General features: G+C 55.5%; 1 protein-coding gene across 18 annotated transcripts in view; it reads left to right on the forward strand.

Annotated features, from left to right (window-relative positions):
- The window catches only part of CAMK2G (calcium/calmodulin dependent protein kinase II gamma), a 94,019-nt gene that overhangs the window by 510 nt on the left and 82,879 nt on the right, over positions 1–10,630 (forward strand). For all 18 annotated transcript variants that reach the window (XM_044420147.1, XM_044420134.1, XM_044420135.1 and 15 more), the window contains exon 2: positions 411–505. In XM_044420147.1, the coding sequence (XP_044276082.1) occupies positions 411–505 (95 nt within the window). The remainder of the gene's footprint in view (positions 1–410; positions 506–10,630) is intronic.

Here is a 10,630-nt window from a genome sequence, read left to right on the forward strand (position 1 = left end):
CGCCGCAGCCGCGGGCGCAGAGGCGCTTCTCGGGCGGAGCGCCGTCGGCGGAGACGTTGGCCCGCCGGGCGGCACCCAGGCCCCGCCGCCGCCGCGCCGCCTGCCGCCCAGGCTCCGGGCGCTGCTGCAGCCCGTCTCCCTCCCCGCAGGCGCTGAGCTGCTGCTCCAGCGCGGCTCGCTCGCTCGCTCCGGACCGTGTTGCCCTCTGGCTCGCAGTCGGAAAGGGAGGCAGGCGAGAAAGAACCGCGGAGGCCGCGGCTGTGTTTTATTTCCGGGGGTTTATTTCCATTTGATGTGATTGTGGAGGTCCGTCCGCACATTCGTCCGCCTCGGTAATGCAGCATCCTCATCGTCATGCTGGCTTCCTTCCTAACAGTTTCACAGGCTCAGCCTTTTTCTTTTTCTTCCAGGGGAGCTTTTTCAGTGGTCCGCAGGTGTGTGAAGAAGTCTTCATCGCAAGAGTATGCTGCAAAGATCATCAATACCAAGAAGCTGTCAGCCAGAGGTGAGTGTCCACGTTCTGGCCTCGCTCAGGTTCCCCTGCAGGTCCTTGGTGGGGAAGAACTTGGTTAAATGCTTAATTCGCGGACTGTGTCAAGCACCAGCAGGGCTTCTTTGGGCCAGCGTTTATTTCGCTTCACGCTTGCATTGTGTTGTCCCAAACAGACGATCAGAATGGCCCCATTTTCCAGAATGATGCCTTGCGCTGTGTGTTGGGTCCCGGAATATCACCGTGTTTTGCCCACTGGGTTAAGAGACGTAGGGGACATGTTTAGACAGAAAAAAGCCCCGTGTGGCTGAAGCATGGGAGTTGTAGGCCCGCCTTGCGTCAGAATGTGATTGCATCCGAACATGCTGGACTGGATTGCGCCCCGATATTCCATCCCCTCTGCTCAGTGCACTGTCTGCCAGTCCATTCATCTGCAGCGCACCCTTAAAATGCCAGCCGTGCAGTCGTGTGCATCTTCCCCTGTTAGGCACAAGGAGGCTTAGCACCCGTGTGTACAGCTGGGATGAGTAACTTGGAGCCTTCCAGATGTTTTGGCTGCCGCCTTCCAGTAGTTCTAGCCAGGATGCTAGGAGTCCTAGGGCTTGTCTTCTGTCTAAACATGCGCAGATTGCAATCTTAGTGCTGTTTTGGTGAGTAGTTGCAAAGACATAGAAACAGATGCACAGCTCTGCTGAGCTTAGTGGGACCTACTTCTCAGGAAGCATATGTCGGATTGCATGGGCAGTGCTGTTGGAGTGCATGCATCGCTTTCATGCCCAGATGTGCCGCTTGAAAGCACTTCTGCGCCTTTCAGAAAGAGCCCTCTCTCTCTCCAGCAAAAGCAAAGGAATTGTATCTGGGAAGGCTGCTCATTTTCTGTGGAATGTCAATTTTTATGGGAGCCCTTGTGATTGTGATGTAATTTGGCGTTGTGGCACATGTTATTTTCTGGCACGGAGACATATTTGCACGTCACAAAGTGTGTACAAAGTCATGTGGGCTGGAGGACTCAGTCCAAAGTGTGTCTCCTCCCGCACCTTGCCGTTCAAGCCCTCTTCATTCTGCTGTGCCCCAGGCCATTCGTGCAAGGCACTGTCCTGCAGGTTGGACAGTGGAGCCGTTCACTGGGAGACACAGCAGGGAAACCGGATTCCGATGCACTCGTCATGAGGAGCACGTTCCGCAGTGTTTGGCTGCTTGTCCAGGCCAGCCGCCACGTGCTGCTTCCCGCCTGGGGCCTGAGCGTCCTCCCCGTTCTCAGGCAGCTCCACGGCAGAGGCGGCAGCTCCAGCAGCCAGGAGAGGCGGGCCTTTCCGTGCTGAGTGGCGTTTCTGTGGTGGGAGGGCTGGCTTACTGGCTCTGCACCAGGAGGTCCCCGGCCCTTGTTTCCCTGTGGCCACAGGCTAGTGTCCCTCACCGTAGCCTCATCGCTGCTGGCATGCTATTGTGGTGCATGCATGCGCTGCCTTTCTCCCTCTTGCACGGAGCCCAGGGTGGCCCGCAGCGTTGTCCTGCTCTCCCAGTTATCCTTGCGGTAGCCACCGTGCGAGGTGGGCTTGGCCGAGGGCAGTACGTAACTGGCCGGAAGTCACCAGTGGGGCAACTAGTCCTGGCTCACCCAAGCCCTGACCAGCCCCTCTTAATGATTGCACAGCGCTGGCCTCACGCCAGAGACCTTCGAGCCGAAACTGGATGGCCCTCCAAGCGGGCTGGTGTGCGCTGGTGTCCTGCACCAGTGGGGGGTTGGACCGGATGGCCTTCCTGGTCCCTTCCAACCCCATTTTTCTGTGGGTCTATGGTCCTCTTCTGCAAGCAAGGCTGAGAACTGTCTTCTTAAGGTTTCTGTGAGAAGTGCTCAATTCTCCTACCTTAAATAAAATGTATAAATGTTAAGCATCACCATCAGAGAGAATTAATGCAGATAAAGGTGTGGACCTGACTTCTGGTGTGTAGCAGTGTGCATTAGAGGAACCACTTTGCTGTGAATTTGGCTCATGTCTTTCTGGCTCAGTTTCCTGTTGGAGAACGTCTTCCTTTGGTCCTCTGAAAGACTGAGAATATTTTCATTTACTGTGTAGTTATCTGCAAGTAGGTAATGCCATGCTGCACGTTCTTTTCCGTTGTCTCCAGCGTAGCTCATTCACAGAAAGATTCAGGGGAGAAGGCGCAGCCTAGACTGTAAGCAGAGTCCAAGTGGTGCTCCTGCGGTGGCAAAAAGAGCAAGGGATTAGAATGAGCATCTTAATACTTAAATGCAGCTTTCAGGATCTGATTCTAAAAAGAGGAGAAGAGGATGCCCTTGCCGTTGGCAGCAAGAGGAAGCAGTAACACAAGTGAGAGAGAACTTAAAGGATAGCGTGTCCAGAGTTAATAGAGCTTTCAAAGAAACCAGTTCCAACAGTAAAATGAAAAGCTCCATAGAACTCAAGGGTTGTTCTGGGGAAAGTCAAGAACAAGGATTGGCATGAAAGCATATTTTTATTTCATGGCTCAATTCGAGGGGAAGGAACTCTGGAAGGGAGGAGAATCCTGAATAAGGGTAGAGTGCGCCTGGTTCACAGGTAATTGCAACCCAGAGGATGAGTTGTTGCTTTCCCCACAGTTCACCCATGATTGGTTTGCCAGGCGCTCACGCGAGGTGCAGGTCGTTCGTGAATTCCTGGAGTGGCTGGTCCTCTCTCCGCATGCCTGGTGCCTTCGCGGCACTGGAGTGCCGGCTGGCCTGTGGAGAGGCCGCCCCCACCACTGTTCTGGCCTGGCCAAACAACCTGACTTCCAGCCACGGTAGCCAAGTGAGGAGCTGCTGGTGGGGCCAGCATGAATGTGGCATCTTTCTCAGCTATGCAGAGAACTTTGGGGGTAGCTCAAGAGGCACGCAGCAGCAGCAGCACATGGATCTAGAGCACAGGCGAGGCTGCAAGGGGGGGGGAGGGAATGGGGAAGTGGCAGATGCTTAAAAATGGAAATTAGAAAACGGTGTCCCGGTAAAGCCTTTATTCAATGTGTTGGCTGTTGAGCAGCCAACAAGACACAAGGAAAAGGCCTGTGGCAGCTGGAGGGATGTGCCCCCTCTGGCCGTGGCACATCTGGGGCGAGCAGCAGACAGAAGGGAAGGAGGACTGAGGCGGTGGGGCCTTCCTCAGACTGGCCCCTGCTCGCCTCCGCTGCCCTTCTCTGTGCTGAATTCGGATGACAAGTTGCCCCCAGCTGTGGGAAAACCGGCACGGTGCCAGCCGGGCTTCGGCTTGGACTGCGGGTGGTGTGCGAGGGGCTTGTCATCCGGCGCTGCTCCACGCGACCCTCCACGATGTGCTGATTGTCCAGCGAACTGCAGAATTCCCCTTCGGCAAAAGTACAGCTTGGGATCACAGTACAAAAACGTTGATGGATCAGGAAAATAAATATCTGTCACTGCATTGGTGTGGCTTCCAAATCAGTAGATAATGTGATCACATAAGAGTTTAAGTACCCTGACAGCTGCTGAGCTGCAGCAAAACTCAGGCCATCCGTGTTTGCCAACCAAGCAGAGGGCAAACTAATGAGCCTGAAATCCGTGCAGGCCAGCAGGGCAGGGTGGCCGGCGGACGGCTCCCACGACGGGGAGCTCACTCAAGCCAGGGGGCTGCTTGGCATGGCCAGACCAGCCTGCTGTGACTCGCGGACCCTCTGGCGCAGCAGGGGGCGGTTTTGCACCCCCAGCGCCAACCGAGGGGGTTGTGCTGGTCAGACCCCAGGAAAGGGGTTTGCTGAGAGTCAAGCAGCCCTTGCACACGCGTTGGCTCTAAGGGTGGCCCCTGCACTCCTTCGGGACGGGCTGCCCCCCGACCTGCCCTCCTGCACGGGCGTGGAGCGACGTGCAAGGTGTCCCCGGCCGGTGGTCGGGCAAGTGGTTCCCAGGCAGCGTCGGCGATCCGCCATGCCCGGCGTGCTCCTGCAGCGATCGCTCGACCTGCCTGAGCACTCGCCAGCGCCACGCGTGGAGCGAGGACGAGCAAACCAAAAACGCCGGACAGGAGGGCGGGTGGCCGTGGCGCTGCAGCGCCATGTGTGAGGGGGCTGTGCTGGAGGCGGGCGGCACGCAGCGGGGCTTGCTCGTTGGATCAGGCGCTGCTCCCGGGGACCGAAGAGGCGTCCTGCTTCCGTGGCAGTGCCTCAGAGCAGCCGTCGGAGGCCAGGCTGGGGCTGCGGGTCAGGAGCAAACACTATGACCCTGGACAGTGTCTCGCTCAGCCCCGCTGGCCAAGGTGGGGGCCCCACACCCCGTTTCCCCTGCATCGGACATTCTGCTCTGTAGTTTGCGGTGAACCCTGTGCTGGTGCGATGCGTCTTCCGCTAGCTTAGTCTCTACGATTACGGCTTCCCTGAACGCTTGATCTTCTCCATTGTGGTAGCTTTCTGAAACCATAATCTGGTTCCATTTCCTATGGACATCCTTATGTCCCTTCTGGTTTGTGTCCGCGGTCCTCACTGTGAAATAGGTCCAGCTGCAAGCAGGGCACCTGCACCCCTTAGCACAGGCATCGGAGAACGCAGCAGATGTCTGGGCCGACATCCCTCCAGCTGCAGAGACACTCAGAAGGGAACAGAGTGCTTGCCTCGTTGTTGTGACCACCGTATTTTGTTACGATCAAAGATCAACAGTTCTGGTCTATTTGCTTTCTCTAGTTATTTGCTTTCTTTCTTTTTATCAGAGGTGTATCCCGCCTCTTTCTTTTTTGAAGAACTCAAAGTAGCTCACATTATTCTCCTCCTGCTGCTCTCAGTCTTATCCCCACAACAACAACCCTGTGAGGTAGGCTGGGTTGAGAGTCTGTGACCGGCCCAAAGTCACCCTTTCAGCTCCACGAGCGCCGAGACGGCCTGAGTCCCAGGGCCGCGCTCTTCACCATTACACCATGCTGGCTACAGGCTGCCTGGACAGATTCACATGGCCGCATCCTTACTGGAACTTCCTCCCTCTTGGCTAATAAAAGCCAGCTGGGAGGGAGCTGCTAGCTGGGCCAGGGAGGTGATGAACGCTTCTCCACGAGAAGGTGGTCCCTGGTCACTGCTGAAGAAAGGGCCCAGAAGGACTCCACAAACTTAGGCTGGAGGTGAACTTCTGCTTCTTGGACAAGGTTCTTGAGAGGTGGTGGCAGCCAGCCAGCTCCAGGCACTCTTGGATGAGACCGATTTTCTAGATCCATCTCAGCCCGGGTTCGAGCCTGGGTTTGGAGCGGAGACAGCCTTGGCTGCTTTGATACCCTCTTGGGCGACAGTCTGAGCTGGGTGTGAAAGGCACCACCCTGTAGTGCTCCTGCTCCTGCTTGGTTGGCAGGCTCCGGAAGGCGCTGCTTGGGGGATATTGTCCTGCTGCTTAGATCCTCCGGTGTGGGGTTCCTCAAGGATCATTCTTGTCCCTTGTGCTATTTAACATCTACATGAAACCAGTGAGAGAGGTCATCTGGAGTTATGGAGTGTGTTGTCATCAATGTGCTGATGACACACAGCTAGCTGTATCTCTCCTTTTCATCTTCAGCAGGTGAGGCTGTGGACATGCGAAACTGTTGCCAGGTTGCAACAATCGACCAGAGGATGGCTAACAAACTGAAGCTTAGTCCAGACAAGACTGGTGCTATTAGTGGGTGGTTCTCCTGACCAAATGGAGGGAATGCGACCTGTTCCAGATGGGGCTGCACTCCCACCGAAGGGGCCGGCTTGTGGCTTGGGGTGCTCCTGGATCCATCTGTGTCACACGAGGCCCAGGTGGCTTCAATAATTCAGTGTGCCTTCTATCCACCTCGGCTGGTAGCTCAGGTGTGCTCCTATCTGGACAGAGAGAGACTGCTCTCAGTGATCTTTGCTCTGGTAATTGTTAAGATAGATGACTGCAATGTGTTCCAAGTGGGGCTACCCTTGAAGCTACATCTTGTGGAAAACGCTTGGATCCCATAACACCAATTCTGGCCTGCTCGCACTGGCTGCCTGTTTGCTTTCAAGCCCATTTCAGGGCGCTGGTTAATAACAACAACAACAACAACAACAACTTATACAGCTCTGCATGGTTTGGGACCATGCCTTTGTAATGTGCAGTTGTGAACCTTCCCTGAGAGCTTCAGCTGTTGGGTGGTATAGAAATTATGTAAAAAGCTAAATAAATTCTTAAGGGAGGCATACGTTAGACCAAGGAACAGAGTTGGTTTCCAAGGCAGGTCTGCCTGGCTGAATGCCTTCCTTCCATCACCTTTAAGGGTTGCGAGACCTTCTGGGAGAGTGAGAGCATGCAGACTGTGTATTTGGCACGCAGGTGTGTGTTGGGCCTGCCCAAGCACAACTGCAGCGCTCTGCAGTGGAGCTGAGGGTTCAGATACCTGCATATTGGCTTTCAACTCAGTGTTTGGCAGAGGAAGAGCTACTGATTTCTGAAATTTGTGAACCATCTGGAAGCGAGCAATGGGATACCAGATGGCACCACGTAATGTCTGGCTGCAAAAAGGCACGTCTGATGTGACTTCGCTTCAAGAGAGGGGAAATTGGGTAGAGGGAACCAAGTCCATCTTGGACAATCAGGAGGTGAGCTCTGGATCACCTCTTTTTAATTAGCTGATGTTCAATACAGATGCAAACTATTGTGCTAACTATCGGAAGTTCTTGTGCAAGCAATAATTTGTGGCTCTTTTTGCTGTTTCTAAGCCAAGCTGTCAGTTACTAATGTAGTACTGATATTTAAAACTGGCAGTATGGACAATCTGGAGTCTATGAAAGGTTAGTCTTTTCATGTAACAATAAAGGAAATGCACTGCATGGAAAGGGATATTTAGTCATCCATATTGTGCCGTTAAGGAGCTAGCAAAATGTTTGTGTGGAACAAATTGTTTGGCAAACCTGTGGTTGCAGACTTGGTGTGGGGTGAACTTCATTGAGAAGAGTGTCTCGGGAAGCCCCTCCTCCCTGGGCACCTCCAGAGCAGCTGCCTCCGCAGGACTCCAGGGGGGCTGCCATGCGGAGTTCGGGTGGGGGGTGCTTGGCACAAGCCAGTCCAGGGGCCTGCTGACAACCGAAGGCTTGTGGAGGTGAATGCAAGAAGTGCAGGACGAGGCCTGATTTCAGGCCCCGCAAGCTGGCTCATCACATCACACAAGAAGTGCGCCTGTACTTGAAGGTGGCTCCTGCTGTGGGATAGACCGGTGGGCACAGCATTGCCGGAGCGACTGAAGTGTTCTGGGGAGGGCCGTGAGCTACGCCGGTCGTCGCTGGCCGTGAATTTGCGCATTGGGCAGCCGGTCTCTTGCACCTCCCTGCTTCCTTCTGTGAAGTGGGGGTGGCAGATGTGTCAAGCATGTGAGGTGGGGCATAAGCACAGTGTCACAGCAGGGCTGGAAATACCCCCTCCCCACACACACACACCCAAAGCGCATGCGCTGAAAATCCAGGAGAGCCGACGATGTGAGCCAGAACAAAGAGCCCTGGCCAGGCGGGCTGCTGGCCTGCACCGTGCAGGACATCCCATGCGCCTCAGCACTGTGGGGAAAGCGGGAGGGATGCGGCAGTTGGGGGTTCACGTTGCGCCCAGGCGGGAGTGGCCGTGCCCCTCTTCACCTCGGCTTTAACTGGACAGCAATTTGAACTGGAGAATCTTCTAATACATTTTATTTCTGTGGCAAAAGTTTGCATTTCTAAAAATCTATCATGTCATGACACAGTAACACTGATTAAATACAGTGTCAGTTCTACACTGGCAGCTTTAAAGTTGCGGGTTTTTTTTCAGATAACCATTGTTAGGAAACAGACCGACTCTTTCTGTGAATGGGGTTAACTTAGGCTCAAAGCGCACGGTCCAAATGCTCTAAACCAGGCCTTGGCTGGTCGAGGACTGAGGTGGGAAATGTGCTTCAACCGAGGCTCCTTCCCCGGGGTTCTCTCCTTGGGGTGGCAGAGTGGCGGGGGGGGGGTGGCCACGGTGGCAGTGAGCGGAAGGGGGGGGCTTTTCTGGGGGGGGGGGGGGGGGGGGGGGGGGGAGGGGAGGGGAAGAGGCGGCAGCCAGACGCTGGATCTAAAGGCACGGTGGGTGGTTTGGATCCTGAGCTGTGCCTCCCACGGCCCCCGAAACTGTGTGCCCCAGTCACAGGTACATCGGCAGGAACTGCCTCACTCAGGGCTGAGTTTTGGGAAGTGTCCCACTGAGGGAGCTTGGTGTCCCTTCAGGATGGAGCAGAGCACTTTTCGTGCCAGCCACCATCTCCTCTCCTCTCCTCTCCTCTCCTCTCCTCTCCTCTCCTCTCCTCTCCTCGATGGGGCTTCAGGCTCTGCCGCTTCTGGGGCGATGCCTGCCCTTGGCTCAGTGTGTTGCGGGGCTTGTCAGGTGCTGTGCGGTGCTGGCGGTTCCAGTCAGCTGCATCCATTCCTGGCCTGCAGAGACTTGGTTTGTGCCGTGGGGGGGCGGGGTCCCCCCCCCCCCCCGCAGTCCTCCTTTTCCCTGAAGGGAACTGCGTGCGGCTGAGCCGGCCCTGCCCGGCCTGCCCTGCCTCGAGTGTGGCAAGGAGCAGGGTGCGCTTCCTCTGCTCTCCCGCGGCCAGAGTGGACCCGAGGGGCCACTGTGCTGCACTGCAGCTGGAGCAGGCAGGCCTGCTGCAGGAAAGGGGGCTTTGCAGGCAGGCTGCCTTGTCAGCAGGTGGGTGGGGGCTTGTCTGGATGCTGAGAAGCGCGCTGTCCACCCCGGTGGCTTGCACTCCACGGAGCCTGATTTCTACGAGGGGGGCGGGTGGTTTGTCTGTCAGAACTGCTCGCAGGGAGGGTGCGTTTCTTCCCTGCCCCACCCCCCACCCCACCGCCTACCCCCTTTCTGATTGGTAACGAACTCTACGGGCAGCTGGAGTGCTAACGGGCGAGCGCCCTGCAGCGATAGAGCAGAGCTGGTGCGGTACCGTCTCCCTGATTTGTGCATCGTGGCTTGGCTGGCGCATCGCTGGGCAGGACGTGGGCCCGTGAGCAGCAGTGGTGCTGCTGGACGGAGGGGCATAGCGCCTTCCTGCCGAAGGGCCCCGGAGGCCCGCGGCTGGCGGTGTCTTCGTGCACAGCCTTGCAGCAGAGAGGCGTGTGTGCTGCGAGGGAGGGAGGACAAACGGCGAGCTGATGTCACAACCTGCATCCTGCCTGTGTGCCAGCTGGCTCTTGCCCTGCCTCCCTGCCTGCCTCCCTGCTGATCACCTGCTTATAAGCAGCACTGTGAGATGATGCGCGTCGCAAGGGTAGATGATGCGCGTCTTATTTATTGCTGGAATAAATTAATCTGGAGAAGATTACTGGAACAGAGGAGATTACGTGACAGAGCTCCTGACCTTGCTGTATCTTGGGACACAGCGAGTGGACATTCACTATGTCAGTAGTGCAGACAATGGCTTTGGCGTGGAGTCAGGTGGGCTCCGAGCAGGGAGCAGCCTTGCCACAGTCTCTCTCATAAAGAAACGGTGCTGCCTGGGGCAGAGAATGGTGCATGGACAAGCAAAGTCAGCCTGGTTTACAAGTTACTTCTCAGTTTACGCTGTATATTTTATAAATGTGCTTTGGCAGGCAGGATTTCAGCCTGCTGTTTGTCTGTCCTGTCTGTATCAAGCCAAGTCTAGGATTACCTTTGCCAGCAAGAGTGGCTACCAAAAGGGGATTAGAATATCTTGCACTGGGATTCCTAAATTAGCTGAGTTCTGGCCTAATTCAATTGAACAGGTAGATAATGGACAAATGGCACTCCCTTGGTGGGCTTCTCCCTTTATGCAGATTGAATTCGTGCAGGTGCCATCCTGGCTCCCCCTTCATGGATCACTGCCTTGTTGTGCCGAAGGGGTTTGTGTAGCTCAATGAAGCTATGAGCCATGCCGTGCAGGGCCACCCAAGACGGACAGGTCATAGCAGAGAGCTCTGACAAAACGTGATCCACTGGAGAAGGAAATGGCAACCCACTCCAGTATCCTTGCCATGAAAACCCCATGGACAGGACCAAAGGGTTCTTGACTATGAAGGCTACTCCATTTCTTCTGAGGGATTCTATCCCACAGTAGTATACCTGATGGTCATCTGAATTAAATTTGCCCATTCCTGTCCATTTTAGCTCACTGATTCCTAAGATGTCGATGTTCAGTCTTGTCATCTCTTGTTTGACCACAT

The sequence above is a fragment of the Varanus komodoensis genome, unplaced genomic scaffold (assembly GCF_004798865.1).
Source record: "Varanus komodoensis strain SLA01 unplaced genomic scaffold, ASM479886v1 scaffold11, whole genome shotgun sequence".
NCBI lineage: Eukaryota > Metazoa > Chordata > Lepidosauria > Squamata > Varanidae > Varanus > Varanus komodoensis.